Raw genomic sequence first — 16837 nt, 5'->3', positions numbered from 1 at the left:
ATAAAATAAAATAAAATAGCATTTGGATTAATATTTGACCTTTTTTAGTATTAATTCTTTCTTTCTTTCTTTCTTTCTTTCTTTTTTACTTTTGTTACTTGCAACATACCATTTAAATAAAATATTAAATAAAATATTATTACATTTGGATTAATATTTGATAGATTTTTTAAATCTTCTTTCTTTCTTTCTTTCTTTTAGTCACAAATCTGATCAGAGAGAAATTGTATTAATTATATAAGGACTGTATGTTTTTACTTTTGTCGATGGCAACAAACCATTAAATGTTAATATAAAATATAAAATATTAATCTAAAGTATTATTATTTAATATAGAAATATATTTAATATTATTCTTTTATTTTTATTCTTTTTTATTTATTTAATTTTATACACCACTGAGCAGTCAGATATTTGTGTATAATAATTGCTTAATTGCATGTTTTTACTTTAGATTATGGCAAAATACCGTTTTATGACTAGGCTTATTTTCTTCTACTTGTAGGATTAAAATATGCATTAAAAATATTTTATAGTGACATTAAAATGATATAATAACAATATTTCTATATTGCAATAATAGTAATTCATTATTAATATTATATTTATTTAAGTATTTAATTTAATTATAAAGTATATTAAATCACTATTACATTTGTTACATCACTGTAGTTTTTGCCTTAACTACATTAATTTTTATTTTACGTTTGTTTGTGGCAACATGCTGTTTTGTTGTTAGGCGGATTGTTTTCTTCTTAATCCCCCAGTCAGGGTGTATATTACGATAATCACTGTCTGATTATACTCTATCCCTGATCACACTGATTATCATTTTATATTTAATACTAATATACAGTAAATGTGTCTTAATAACTGCTGTGTGTCTGGATGCTTACTGGAGCGTCAGGTTGTTAGCTTGGCAGCATGCTAATGCAAACGAGCCTGTATCTGTGCCGAACACAGTTGTGATGCCTAATGTCCTGCTACGGCCGACGAGCTTGCGTTCCTAACCCAGGTTCACGTGCATTACACGCTAAACAAACAGCCAGAGGTGAGAGAGGTTTGACATTTAGCCCACGGTGAGTGCACTGTCACAGGAGCGTGGCCCATTTTTCACTGCTCTGACATTTTTCTCATTGTTAGTCTGGAGGTATTAGACAGAGCTCCTCCACGCCGAGTTGAAATGACTGACAGAGGAAGTGGGCTCTGACACCGGAGGGACAGGGATAAGCTCGGCTCGTCACAGTCTGACACGAGGAGCTGCTTACTGTTTTAATGATCGCTGAATGAAAGGCTTCGGTGGACCGACAGACACACGCACGCTCAGTCTGCTTCTTCTCTGACAGGGACGCCAGGCGTGGTGATTGTGTGCGGAGCGGATTATAATGGAGGCCAACAGGCAATCAGGCCTCTAATGATCATTTTGGAAGGAACATATTTACAGGAACAATCATTATACGACTGATTGCATCTTACTCTACTACAAATAAAGGTCTTTCAAAGGTTCCTTCCACAGGCCTCCCACAATTATGAGAAACCTGGAAACCTAAAAACGGGAGTTTATCAACTGGGTTAAAGTAATGAAAATATTTGCAAAATATAAGATTTCAAAAATATTTGGAAACTTTTGACACTTTTTTGGAGCCTCTGAAGCTGAAAAAACAAACAAACACATCAAAATCAGTATTGTTTGATATCGAATTCATTTATTTACTCCCAATTCATTACATTACATTCTTAAATGTTTACATTTTTTATATTCTATATATATTCTATATTTTTATGATTGGTTTTAAATTAGTGTTTTCACATTATTTTATATCCATTTTTTATATTTTATGTTGTATTATTATTTATTATTTTCTCATATATCACACTAAATATATTAAAATTTTTATTTTAAGGTTATTGACTGATATTTTTAGATATTTTCTATATTTTATAGTGATGTTTATTTTTTATATATCATACCAACTACATTAATATTATTATTTTAAGGTTATCAACTGATAATTATAATAGTGCTGTTTATTTTTATTTGATATTTTTATTTATTTAGTATTGTTTTTTATTTTTTATCATCATACTGATCACATTAATTTTTAAATTATATTAATTTTATTCATATTATTATATGTTAGCATAGAGCAGTCTTTTGTTTTTTTTTATATTTGATATTTTTATTTATTATTTATTATTATTCACATTATTGATCACAACCAAACCTTATAGGCAATTAATGGACAAAAATAAAGCACCCTAATTTATATAATTATTTTTTTATTTTTATTTTTTTTTGCGTGTGTTTGTGTGTGTTTGAAATGTTTTCAACCAATTCAGCCAAGCATTTCAATCGTTAAGCAATTTATGGCTGAACATAAAGCACATTAGAATGATCTTATCTTATTTATCTTTTTAGTTAATTTTATCTAGCTGACATCATTTTTGCAAATATATTGTGAATAGTCCACATATAATCCAGACTTATTAATACATTCTTGTGATGGTTTTCTAAAGAACTAGAGAATAGAAAGTTTTTTGTGGAATTTAAAATGTTTCTGCTTTGGCATCAGGCTGTGAAGAAAGGTTTTTTGGTTTTAACCGAATCTTTATTTGTAAGACGATCATGACCCCCGTGTTGTTTGTGCCGTCCATGTGTTCTAGTTTCAGTGCCGTGCTGATGTTGTGTGGTGTGTGTGTGTGTGTGTGTGTGTGTGTGGATTAGCAGCAGTTGTCGGAGGACATCCCTGCTGTGGTGCTGGGATTGCATCAGCTCTGATGAATCTAATCCTGGTGACTTTCAGGAGCGAGCGGGAGGAATGCTAACAGCCCAGACTGTCAATATCAATGACTCACATCAACATCCTACTCAAATCCTTCCTGCCCCACAGCGCACGCACACACACACAGATGACAGTCTCAGCTCAGGTGTCAGTGTTTTCTGTTTGAATGGCCTTATGACTAACTCAAGACGAGCTGAAGTAGTTTACATTTACTAGTAAATGAACAAATCTCATAAAACGTCTCAAAAACACGCATTTTATGTTTTCATGTTTTTTTGGAGTCACATTTTACCCTATAATCAAAAGACATATTATGTTTTCTTACATTATTATTATTATTAGAAACAAGATTTTTTGCATTGTGACCATTGTTGTCATGACGAGCAAGCAGATTTCCCCCCCATTCTTAGAACTCCAATACAAAAAAAAAAAAATCGTATTAGTGAAATTGGGAAATGTTATTACATCATGGTGTTACATGTTGTACTATGTTGTTTATTTTATTACAGTAATGAGAATAAGGGTTATTATAGTTAACTAAAACTGAAATTAAAATTAAAACCATATTTATATATTTGTAAATAAAATGAAATTTATCTGAAATAAAAAAAAATTATGTTTAGTATAACTTGATGTAAAAATAACTAATATCTAAAAATAGCTAAAACCAACTGAAATAAAATTAAAAAACTAGACATTACTAAAACTTTAAAATTAAAATGAATTAAAAATAAAAATATAAATATAAAATAAGAATATAAAAAAGCCTCATTTTATAAAATAAAAGATATGAATAAAAGTTTTTAATAGAATCTCATTGATACTAAAAACAACACTGCATGTTCAAATAAAATCACAAAAAATCATAATTGTCCTAAAAGGCTTAACATATGCAAAATATAATTTCTTATTTTTTTATTTTATAAATTTGTCATGACAAGCATGATACAAGCATACACACTTCGTTTAGCTTTGTTTAATGTATTTAAATAAAACTTTACATTTCATTTTTATCACTATCACAATTATAATGACAGAAATGATTCTGAAATTTGAAAAAAAAATTTGACCATAATACCTTACTACTGTAGAAAACCAGTGGAAATGGTGTTTAACATTGATAGATACCATTGTGTTTAGGATCATATAACCAATAATGACTGACTACTAAACTATTCTTTTGTTAGGAGTCTTGTACTTTCCATCACACAGCGTGCTTTGAATGCTTTGTTATATAAATGTGTGGGGTGTAAAATATTAATACTCAGGCTCTTCACAGACACTAAAGGCTTTTAGAGTTTTTAAAAGATGACGTGTCCCCAGCCTGAGCGTCTCAAACCCTGTTCTTGAGACCGAGAGCTTACCTTTAAGCTATTTCCATCCAGCCCCGCAGAACAGGGTATTTTAGTCTGTGGTACCTTTTGCTCTCTTTCCCCTGTTGGCTTGACATTTTGACTGGCCTGAGATACTTTCACATTCACGAGCGCAGGCCAGGACCTTCAGCTGAGAAGGTGAGCTGCTTGTTTGCATGATCAGGATCTGAGGGTGCTGGTGTGGAGAGAGTTTGAGATGTTTGAGATGTTTTTTGGTGGAGTGGAGTGTGGCTGCCGCTGCTGTGAACTTGCTGAGCTGATAGAACAAGTGACTTGTGAAAACACATTTTCAGCAGCGTTTGGCAAACTGTGAAGAGAAGCGTTTCTTACGGGAAGCTGCTGAAACACACAGTGATGAGTCACTGATTGTCAGCGATGCTCCTGAGACTCGAGCGAACGATGTTGAGGTGGGCGTGTCCTCTTATGCTTTATGCAAATGAGCAGCCATGCGATGTGGCGACTGCCAATAGGCTGTTTGGTTTGTTTTTATTTACTCCCAACACTGCAGTGGTCGAATTGTAAAAAATAATCAGTGGGGATGGTGTGGTCAATTTCTATGTATGGGGGGGTTGTCATGTAGCTAATACAATGATTAAAAAAATTGTCTCATTTTTTAAAAAGGTTTTTATTTAATGAAAAATTATCCTTATTAAACCAACTATTATTTATAAGCTTTTTTTTCATTCTGGGGCCTGAAATGGAGGAATTTTGGTCAATATTGATAATCAAACAATATTTTGCTGAATGTGTTTTTGGCACCTTGGCTGGTTTAGGACTGTCATGGATAAATTCTGATGACAATGAAAGCGCCAGTAGGTGGCAGCAGGTCCCTGTTTTAATAATGATTTATTGAATCATTCAAATCAAAGGATTCCTTCAAAATGGCTGATTCAATTAGAAACTAAACAAGTCCATCTGAATGGACCATTGAATCACTGGACCACTGAATCATTCATACATTCATTCATTCTACTATGTAACACTAATTATATGAATATTATTATGTTAGGTTATCAGCTGATGCTGTTTATATATATATATATTCTGTATATAAATATATATACAGTATATATATATATATATATGTATATATAATATTATATTTAAATATATTTAAATATTTTATATATTTTTTAAGATATCACACTATTTGTATTAATATTATTTTAAAGGTTATAGACTGATATTTTTTATTTTATAGTATTATTTTTTAAGATATCATACCAATTGTATTAGTAGTTTTAATGTTATCAACTGATATTTATAGTAGTACAGTATATTTATATATATATATTTAAATATTTGTATTTGTATTTTTTGTTGTATATTTTCTTTATTTTCTTTATCGTACTGATCATATTCCTTGTTAATAATAGAATGGCAAAAAGTATTTTCAGTTTTAGTTTTGCTTTTGGACATTCAGATTTTAGAATTTATCTGTTAAACTTGAATTTTCCTATTAAATGACTAATATCTGCTCAGGCAGAATAAGAATATGAGTAAAAATATTAGTCAAGCCGACTGTCATTTTCATTATTTTGTTGGTGCTCAGCGGCTAAACAGGGATTTCTGAAAGTTGCACAACTCAAAAAGACCAACTGGAATCTGAGCCCACTTAAAGGTTTTTAATGTTTTATTAAATATTTCTGCTAACGTGATCATGCTTTCAGCTACCAATAAGACTGAAGTACTCTCAGCTTGGTTTAACGCATTTTACCATGTTTAAATCCATTCTTTAAATTCCACAGATTTGTCCACAGAAAACAGATTGGCGCCCAAAAATGGAGAAAATGTGCGAAAGAAGTCATCTTCAGATTCCATCTGGGCCTCCTCATGAGCCAATTCACAGCTCGCTTCTCAACATATTATCTCATAAGGAAATAAGTGAATAACAGAATTACCAGGTACAGGAAACGTGCGAATCTAGTTAATAATAAAGCACAATTACTGCGCTGGATTGTGATGAGGTCAATGACTGGCTTCCTGTTTTCTGCACCAGTGACTGGCGCTCTCATTCGATTGTCATTGATTGGAGCTTGCCTCACAAATGCCTTTGCAAATTGACTCGCAACCACAAGCAGGGCGCACATAATGAAGCTTTATGGAAATGAAAGACTGCGCCAAACACACTGCCTCGATTCATAAGCCTCAGTAAAAGCTGTGCCATGTAAGATCCTCAGACAGAGCACAGTGAATTGCTGGGGGAGTTTAATCTCGAGATGTTTACCTGAATTCACTAGTTTATACATTTCATTTGAGCGTGCAGTGGGCGAACCACGTCACATTTCACCTCAAAATCAAACACAAAAAATAGATTTTTTTTTTTTTGAAAATTGTGTATGTATGTATATATCTATATCTATAACTTTCAATTTTTAAGTAACTAATTCATTTATTAATGCATTTTTTTTGTTTCAATTTTTTTCTTACTTACCAGAAATGAATTTTCTTATGAGACTGTGTTTTGAGGAAATGCAATCTATCATGGTATATGATATATTATGATATATATTATATTATCACAATTAAAAACAAGTATAAAAATAAACTACATTTTCTTTATGCAAAATATACATTCTCATTTCTTTCTTTTGATTTTAAGGTTAAATATGACCTTGTTCTTGACAGGTTTTGTAGTTGCTCTAATAATTATCCAACATCTATTTATTTATTTTCTGTAATCATCATAGCGATCATATTAATTAGTAATTGTTTAATTAATTGTTAATTCAAATTAAAAACTTTAATTAGTTCTGGAATTTTAGTTCTAATTTGTAATTTTTAGTTCTTGACAGGATTCACAATCACCCCAATAATGATCCCACATGTTTTTTTAGTTTTTTTTTAGTTATTTTCTATAATAATAGTAATAATAATAATAATAATAATCAATTTATTTAATTTTTAATTTTAATTAATTAAATTTTTAATTCATTTTTAACATTAATTTGTAATGTTTAATAACAGAATTTTTTATTTATAGTTTTGCTTTTGGACATTTAGATGACTAATAACTGCTCATTGAGAATAAAAAGAATACAAGTTAAAATATCGGTCAAACTAATTATCATTTTTGCTATTTGTCAGCTAGACAGATTTTTTCTGGACGTTTTACAACTCAAATGCAAAAGTAGACTACATTTTCTTTATGCAAAATATAATTTCTAATTTCTTTCTTGTGAATTTAGGGTTAAATCTGACCCAGACGTGTTCTTGACAGGTTTTGCGTTCGCCATAGTAATGATCCCACATACATGGACTGACCTATTTCTCAATTACCCTTTTTAAAAGATCACCACCTCTCTAGAATGAAACACAGAGTCTATAATACACGGTTATAGCGCTCAGGCTTTAGACATGAGCTTCATAACATGACCTCGTTTGAGGCTGAGATTTTAACAGCCCTCGGAAACCAACTGACGAATGACCTTTCACAGCGCTCAGCGACATCCATCAGCCGCCCGCTTTAATACACAATAATATCGAGCGGCCAGATAAACCGTCCTCTCGCCGCAGCCTGTGACATGATTTCTGAATGAATTCAATTCATTTAATATGCTCCACTGTAAAAATAGCAAGGGAGCTGGTTGTTCATATTCATGAGTAGCTGTTGCATAGCGTCTGTTTGGAAAAGACTGGAAATGCTCCAAAACAAGCATCTGTTCAGAAGCTCAGTGTGTCGACGCTCTGATTGAGACGGCCATCCGAATGCAATTACTGCTGAGTCATGGGAAAAGCAAAGTGAAGAAACGGCTCATTCATTTGCAAGGATCCAGCGTCGCTTACACTCATTTGCTCTCCAGAATCGTGCCAGCATTACTCTTTCAGACTATCATAAAACCAGCGAGCTATTTTTAGCACCGTCCGGCTTTTTATGTAGGTCAAAAATCGGAGGATTTCTCCGCAGGTGGGGTGAGATGTATGGGAGAAATAAAGGCAGAACGAGACTGAGACGGTGTTACAGCTTCACCGCTGCTTCATTTTGACTAATCATCCATAAAAGAGTCGACTAGCAATGAATGAATGAATGTTCTTTTGAGTGGGTTCGTTTGAGTGTATTTATTTAAATCGGTTCACGAAATCGGTTTTTGATTGAACTTGTGAGGGAGAAGAGCAGTTTGAGGAATAATACCAAGAATCAAGAATGTATGACAGTTTTATTAACACGTTGTGATGAGTGGGGCGGGGCCGAGAGCCGTGGGAACGGAGCGAGGCCGGTGGAGTTAATGATAATGCGCGGCACCTGCGCCACTCACCGGTCTCGAGTCCCACGGAGGAGCGCCGGAAGGATAAAAGGAGGAGTGACGACAGTGAAGGACGAGAGAGGACCAGGCCTGGACTTTATTTTGTGTTTTGGTTCTGTTTGTGCGCGGCAGTCGTCCGTGAGGGGCTGTTGTGCTGTTTTTTGTTTATTTTATTATTAAAGTTTTGTTTAAATGTTCGCCGGTTCCCGCCTCCTTCTTCCTGAACTTACGAACTGTGTTACACACGTATACAACAGTTTTGGTTTTAATAAATTGTATTTATTTATTTATTTTTATTTTGATCCATGAGCTATCAGCTCACACAATTATACATTTTATTATTTTATTTAATTTAAATTATTTTATTTTTAATTTTGTAATTAATTTTATTTTTAAATTTAGTTTTGTATTTTATTTTCTTAGTTTTATATTTTTTAATTCAATCATGTACTTTTTAATTTTAGATTTTAATTTGGTTTGTATTATATTTGCTTTGTTTTATTTATTTTTATTGTATTTTTTAGTTTGTATTTTATTTTTCATTTAGTTTTATATTTTATTTTTAAATGTTAAGTTGTTTTGTATTTTATTTTATTTTTATTCTTTAATGGCAGTCAAGGAAAAATAAACTGTGAATCTCAGTGCTCTTAAGCAAAGACGGCAGATTGCAAAGGGTATACTTCAGCCGAGAAACTGAACTGAATGGCAATGCTAAGGGATCGCTCTTCTGCAGGTTTTATAGACACTTTGGTTGACACGGACCCAGCGTGTCGGCTGGTGAAGAGTAAGGTTGGTTTCTTACATTCCACTGAAGTGCTTCTTTTCAATGTCACTCTTCATTTAGCTTTTCACGTCTCTTTCTCTTGAATATCATGTTCAAATTCAACCTATCTCAGTCCTTTTGTGAGCGGCACCAATACAGTATCTTGACTATCAGGTCTTCTTTGTGTGGAAGGCACTGTGTCCTTGAGATGCCCTCTAGCTCAAAATAAAGACGTATGTATTTTTGAGAGAGAAATATTAATTCTGCCTCTCTTAATTGACTGTTATTCGCAGTAGGAAATAATGTCAGAGTCAGCTGTGAGTTCAAAGGCATCATAAATCATCAAGTCTTGTGATTCTGTATGTGAGAAGATTTATGATTCTCACCACTGCTGCTCTTTCCTTTGCCCTTTTTATACTATGCAGGACTTTGGTACATGATATGTGTATATGCATACCTAGCTCAAGAGATGCCAAGACTCAGTTACTAAAATTAAAATGCGCAACAATGGCTGGAGCCATTTCTGAGTTAATAAGGAACAAGGAGGCAGCATGATTGTGTGATATTGAGTTTTTACAACAAATTTAATATTGGGTAATTTGCATTTAAGATGTGATATTGTCAGATATGTTGTGTTTTTCAGTGAACCAGAAAAAAAGGTTTGAAAACAAAATAATTATTTGATAATTCAGAATTATGACAAAGGATGTAATTTTGAGATAAATAGTCAAAATTATGATATTAAAAGTCAAAATTGACAACAATTAACCCAGGATAAACAGAACAGAACCAACATAAATGTATTGCAGATATTGTTAAAGTTCAATAATGTTATGTACACATTTTTGAATTATTCTGATTCAAAGGAGAATCAGAAGGCTGAATTCTGACTGACAGAGGAGGAGTTGGGGATGGAGAAGGGTAATTAGCTACTGAGCAATGCGAAAACTGCTGATAATACTGAGGGACCTTATATATGAATGCTTAGATAGGTGTCGTATTCCCATAGGTTGATGGGGATCAGCTGAGAGTCAGCTGATGCGAGCTTGACTAACGTGACCTGCCAGAACTAACGCTATGCTTGATAATCAACATACTGTAGTATCTCATAATTTTGACATTTTATGTTATAATCAACATACTGTAGTATCTCATAATTTTGATATTTTATGTTATAATCAACATACTGTAGTATCTCATAATTTTGATATTTCATCTTATAATCAACATACTGTAGTATCTCATAATTTTGACATTTTATCTTATAATCAACATACTGTAGTATCTCATAATTTTGATATTTTATGTTATAATCAACATACTGTAGTATCTCATAATTTTGATATTTTATCTCATAATTGACTTAGTATCTCATAATTTAGACTTTTTATCTCATAATTGACTTAGTATCTTATAATTTTGACTACAATTTTATTACAATTGAAAATAACTGTTTTCTATTTGAAAATATTGTAAAATGTCATTTATTGCTGTGATCAAAGCTGAATTTTCAGCATCATTACTCCAGTCTTCAGTGTCACATGACCCTTCAGAAACCACTCTAATATGCTGGTTTGCTGCTCAAGAAGCATTTATTATATGTTGGAAACAATTGTGCTGCTTCATATTTTTGTGAAAACTATGACGCATTTTTATCAGGATTCTTTGATGAATAGAAAGTACAGCATTTATTTGAAATAGAAATCGTTTGTATCTTTATAAATGACTTTACTGCTACTTTTGATCAATTTAATGCATCGTTGCTGAAAAAATGATTAATTTCTAAAAAAAAACTCTCACTGACTGCAACTTGAATAGTAGTGTTCATGTATGTTGTGTGTATATATATATATATATATATATATCTAATTGTAAATGCACAGTGGGTGGCAGGTACAAACATCGTTTGAGCTTGTAGTATATATACAGTAAGTGCATAAACTTCACAAAGATCTTCTTGTGTGACAGCTTGTATAGTGACAATCACTTTGAGAGAAAAATATATAGGAAAAAGTAGTACCACACCATAACTTGTGACAACTCTGAAATGACTTTCCTTTTCGATTAACATCAAGAATGCCTCTTTCTTTATTAACCGCTCCAACCATCAAGCTCCATTTTTGCTATATAATGACTACTTGTCGCTCTCCAATTAATCCCCAATGGATAAAAAGTCCCTGCGTTTCTTTCAGTCATTAAATATCCTGTTTCACTCAGAAAAGTGTCACATTACAGAAGTAAAATGGGTTGCTAACGGCGTCTCATTCAGATCTATTAGCATAAAGCGCTAGCTCTTCTCATAACAACGCTCTCTGATTTACTGTTGTCATAAAGAGACCCAGGGCCAATTAGATTTGTCTAGGTCATGTTCATGGATGGGTAATCTGCCAATGCGCCTCTAAAGGCTGACTGGATGTCTTTTCCTCTCCTCCACAACTCAATCGAGCTTCAAAGTTAATTTGAGGTCAATCATAACCTCAGATATCAGACTCGCTCCAAGTCTGCTGGCATGTGAACAGCCACAGCTGGGGCCTGATCTGATCGTGCCAAACCTGCAGCCGGTTACTACTGAGAAAACCAGTAATATTTTTTTAATCATTGCTAATGTCTGCAGGATATCAGATATGGGTTTGAGTTACCTTAGCGAGGCCGCAGTGTCCCTTTTTTTACGGAAGACCGGACATTCTGATTGGAAATGATACAAATATACAATGAGTCTGATTGGATGAAATGAACAAATGTAATGAAAGATGATGGGCGTAATCTAGACACTCATTCATGTTCAAACAAGACGTTGACACACGTGTATGTGTCGTTGTGTGGATGTGTTTCAGGACAGCAGATGATTCAGCTACAGTGGGCACAGTGGTGGTGAGCCGGATGAAGATGGGTGAGATCGAGGATGGTGAGGTGGACCACTTTACCACCGACATGCACCGGAAGGTAAGCTAAATAAATACAACTAGCTATTAACTAAATAACACTAGTAGTTTGACTGCTTTTAAAATAGTGGAAGAGTATATAGGCTTTACAGACAAATTTGTTCAGCTTATTCTATTCATTCCTATTCATTCATTCATTCATTCATGTATTTGTTATTTATTTAACATTTTTCTAAATAAATACATTTATGATAATTTTCTATAATTGATATACAGTAAGTTAATAATTTATCTTTTGATGAACTACAGTGGAATAACATTTCATTTTATAGAAATTTTATTTCAGTAAGTGGCATTTCATTTTTATTTCTTGAGTAATATAGTGTTTTTATTTATACTAAACTAGCACTGCTACTAACTTAACAACACTAGTAGTTCAACTGCTTTTAAAACAGTGTAGCATTTGAATATATAAGTATAACAGATAGATAGTTTAGTTTGGCAAGCTAATCTATAGAATTTATTTGTTTACTTATTTATGTTTATTAAGTATTATTTATTTATTTATTAAATGTATAATGATTGTATTGTATTTTTATACTATGTATTTTAATTAGGGATGCACCGATACCACTTTTTCCAGTACTCATTACGAGTACAGGAGACCAGTATCGGGTGCATCCCTAATTTTTATAATTTAAGGTTAAGAACTATGACAGAAAGAAATTAGGTTAGACTTTATTTTGATAGTCCACTAACTAATTCTACTAACTATAAGTAACTTTGCAACAACATGTCAACTAATTCTCATTAATTTGCAACTACATGTCTACTAACTCTCAGAGTAGACTGTTAGGTTAGGTTTAGGGCTAGTAGAATAAGTTGACATATACTTGCAGTTTCTTATATTAAGCAGACAGTCTACTAATACTCTAATGACTGCTAGTTGACATGTGGTTGCAAAGTTACTTACTGTTAGTAGAATGTCTAAAGTGGACTATCAAAATAAAATGTTACCAGAAATTAATTCTATAGATATTTGGTAGCATTTCATTTTTATTTTGTAGGCATTGATTTTATTTAAAAGGTATATATGGTTTTTATTTATACTAAACTAGCGCTGCTACTCACACAGCGAAACTGTTTTAAAACTGCTTTCAGTGTAGCTTTTGAAGTATATAACTCATAAGATCCTTTTGAGTATATAAGTATTACAGACAGTCAGTTTAATGCAAACACAATGTTTACATTATGTAACATTTTTTTAAATGCCCATAAACACACAGCATATAGCGTCTTTTCAGAAACATTAAAAGTTAAGTAATGTTTGAAATGCTACCTATAGAATTTATTTATTTGCTTGTTAGGTTGTTAAATTTTATTTGTTCATTTTTTTTTATACCTTTATTCATTTATGATTATTATTATATATATAGTTTATGCCTAATAAGTTATTTTTCTTTTTATGAATGACATTTTTAAATTGAAATATTTATTTCTAGGTATTTTATTTTTTAGGCAATATTATATTTTTATTATTAACAACACCAGTGGTTCAACTGCTTTCAAGACAAAATCGCTGTATTTTTCATCCTATTTTATTGTGGTCGCACAGATCATCTAAACGAACAATAACAGAGCAAATAATTGGTTAATGATGTAATTTAGTTGTTTTTGAAGTAAAATATTTAGTTAAATGCAATGCTCATATGTAATGTGTTAGTAGCTTGCTGTGTAGCTAACTACGTTTTCAAGAGAGTTACTTGACTGCAGTTGAACTACTGTAAATTTACACGAGTTTCACAATTTGAGTTGAATTACTGAAATAAATTAACTTTTCCACGACATTCTAATTTATTGAGATGCACCTGTAGCTTGTATTTTTGTGCATGTGCATGCAGTTTGTAAGGGCGTGTAATAGAAAATCACCTCTCAGGACATGTCTCCAGTCAAAAAAGGAAAGTGGAGTGAATATTGAGTGTGGCATCCCTGAAATTCAATTGCACAGTTGACTGAAGAAGTAAAGCAGCCGTTTGGAGAGAGTTTACAGTGTGCATGTATGTGTATATATGGATGTTTATGGAATATTGTGGAATATTTTATCCAGTATATTTAGATATCTGTGATGGACATGTGCAAATGAGCCGTATTTGTGTCCTCAGCTGCTTTTGTCCCGTGTGTCAGGGAGAATTTAGCATTATTGCACTGACAGACAGCATAACACCCTTCATGTCCCCTAAACTCAATAACTTACACTGACACGGCCATCAGCAGAGCCCTTTAACCTTCATTAATCAGCAGGAAAGAGACAGACAGAATATAGGGAAGAAACCAGAAGGGTGTGAGAATTGTGGAGCATTATGGAGATGGATGAAGGACATGAGAGAGGAAATGGAGGATATTTAGACTGAGCACCATTTTAATAGAGAAACTTGAAGAGATTTAAATAGATAGTGCCTTGTAAATGACAGTGCTGAATTTGAATTAATTTAGAGATCAGAATTTATATTTGAATGCAGGGAAGTAGGAATAACTCAGTTTTTAACTTGAAAAAGTGGATGGAATACAGACAGACAGATAGATAGACAGACAGACAGATGAATGGATGAATGGAATACAGATAGATAGATAGACAGACAGACAGACAGACGAATGGATGGATGGAATATAGATAGATAGATAGATAGATAGATAGACAGACAGACGAATGGATGGAATTCAGACAGACAGATAGATAGATAGATAGATAGATAGATAGACAGACAGACAGACAGACAGACAGACAGACAGACAGACGAATGGATGGATGGAATACAGATAGATAGATAGATAGACGGACGGACGGATGGACGGACGGATGGACAGACAGATAGATAGATAGATAATAAGTTGTTTTTGTGCTCTACTGTAACAAGTGTGTGTCTGTTTATTGGCTCAGAGCCGTTGTGGTTTTATTTGATCTGAGGGCTTCAGAAGTGATTTTCTTTGTTCTTCATGAGGGAATGTGGGTCAGGCCTGATGTATGTTTGAGGAGCATCTGCCACAGAACAAGGCTCTTCATAAAACATGGCTTGATCACAACTCCTCTCTTGTTTTGGGTTTTTTTCCCCTTGAGCTGTGTGCCAAGAACTGACTGGAAACTCTTACAGACCCATCCAAGGTCATGAGACCTAATGAGACGTGAAGACTCATCCGTCATCGCACTAAACCCTGATGCGGGCGATGCATTTCAAGTGATTAGGCCGTGAGCGCTGCGGCTGATGTTGATGAAGGGTCGTGTTTGTCTTGAGCTGCCGTGAGGGTCTCTTCTCTCCTGGATTGCTTACATTGGCGCTCGGGGATACTTGGAGAAGTCCTCTATTATCTGAGCAGCGGTGCAGGTGACAGCTTGTCACTGAGCGCTCGGCTCATGAGACGGAGAGAGAGAGTCACGGGACGGTGTTTTTAGAGTAGTAGTCATTATGCTGATGTCTAATAATCGGGACAAATGAGCTTCACTTTCAAATGCACAATCTTGTTTTCTTCCCACAGTGCACGCTGGTGTACGAGTCGTCACATGGAAGTATTAATGACAAAGACAACGTACCAATAATGAATGCTGGTGAGTTAAAGAATACTTTATATTTTGTGTTTTTTACTCATATGCAGCAAAGTTTGGAGAAAGAGTTTGTGAAATCCGCCATCTTTGCTTATGGCGACTCATTTCCTCTGACAGTTTGTTTTGAACCAGTCACCTGACGCATAAATGTCATGTGACACAACACTCACAGAAAATTAACAATGCTGATTGGCTGATGGCATCACAAAAATGTACATGATCCCAAAAAAAAATACGTCCATGTCGCACTTTTAAGAAGGAATTAGGCACTAGCAATACACTTATTCTACTGTTTAAAAGTTCAAAAAGACTTTTGTATAATTTTAAAAGAAATAAAAACTTTTATTCAGCAAGGATGCATTAAACTGATCAAAAACGACAGTAAAGACTTATATAATGTCACAAAAGATTTCTATTTCATTTATGAATATTAAAAAAATCTCCAAAAATATTAAGCAGCACAACTGTTTTCAATATTGATAATAAATGTTTATGAGCAACAAATCAGCATATTAGAATGATTTCTGAAGGATCATGTGACAATGAAGACTGGAGTAATGATGCTGAAAATTCAGCTTATTTATCACAAGAATAAATTGCTTTTTAAAATATATTACAATAGATCACAGTGCTTTTAAATTGTAATAATATTTCACATTTTTTACTGTGATTTTGATCAAATAAATGCAGCCTTGGTGAGCAAAAAATACTTTATTCAAAAACATTTAAAAAATCTTATGATCCAAACCTTTGAATGATAGTGTATAATATAATTTCCAGTTTATGTTATTAAAATATATTTCATCCGAATGCATGTTTTACATTGCTGTCAGTGGTGAATATGTTTTTTGCAACCATCTTCCATCAGCGGTTAACTGGGTCACGCTAACCAGTCAACACTAGTTCTCATGCTCTGCAGCAGCCATGCAGAATTCACTGATACCTCAAGATATTTTTTTTTTTTTGCAGTGGGGTTCAAATGTCTGAGACCACTTGTGAAATTTGTTTTAATACAACATTTTCATTATAAATGAGCATGATGTCTTTTAGTATTTTGGAGTGTCCTGTTTTTGCTTAAAGGGTTATAATTAATGTCTGAAGATTTCCACTGAATTTAATAGGTCTAAATGTTCATTTTCATATCACAAATTCAATATATATATATATATATATATATATATATTAGTGGTGTCA

At 33.0% G+C, this 16837-nt stretch overlaps 1 protein-coding gene across 1 annotated transcript in view; it reads left to right on the top strand.

Annotated features, from left to right (window-relative positions):
- LOC107730018 (type II inositol 3,4-bisphosphate 4-phosphatase-like) overlaps nt 1-16837 on the top strand; it is a 133333-nt gene that overhangs the window by 23261 nt on the left and 93235 nt on the right. The window contains exons 3-4 of the mRNA XM_016540769.1: nt 11998-12106; nt 15577-15646. Of these exons, the coding sequence (XP_016396255.1) occupies nt 11998-12106; nt 15577-15646 (179 nt within the window). The remainder of the gene's footprint in view (nt 1-11997; nt 12107-15576; nt 15647-16837) is intronic.

The sequence above is a fragment of the Sinocyclocheilus rhinocerous genome, unplaced genomic scaffold (assembly GCF_001515625.1).
Source record: "Sinocyclocheilus rhinocerous isolate Xijiao unplaced genomic scaffold, SAMN03320098_v1.1 scaffold313, whole genome shotgun sequence".
Lineage (NCBI taxonomy): Eukaryota > Metazoa > Chordata > Actinopteri > Cypriniformes > Cyprinidae > Sinocyclocheilus > Sinocyclocheilus rhinocerous.
The sequence above is the reverse complement of the archived record's forward strand: the minus strand, read 5'-3'. Positions and strand labels throughout refer to the sequence as shown.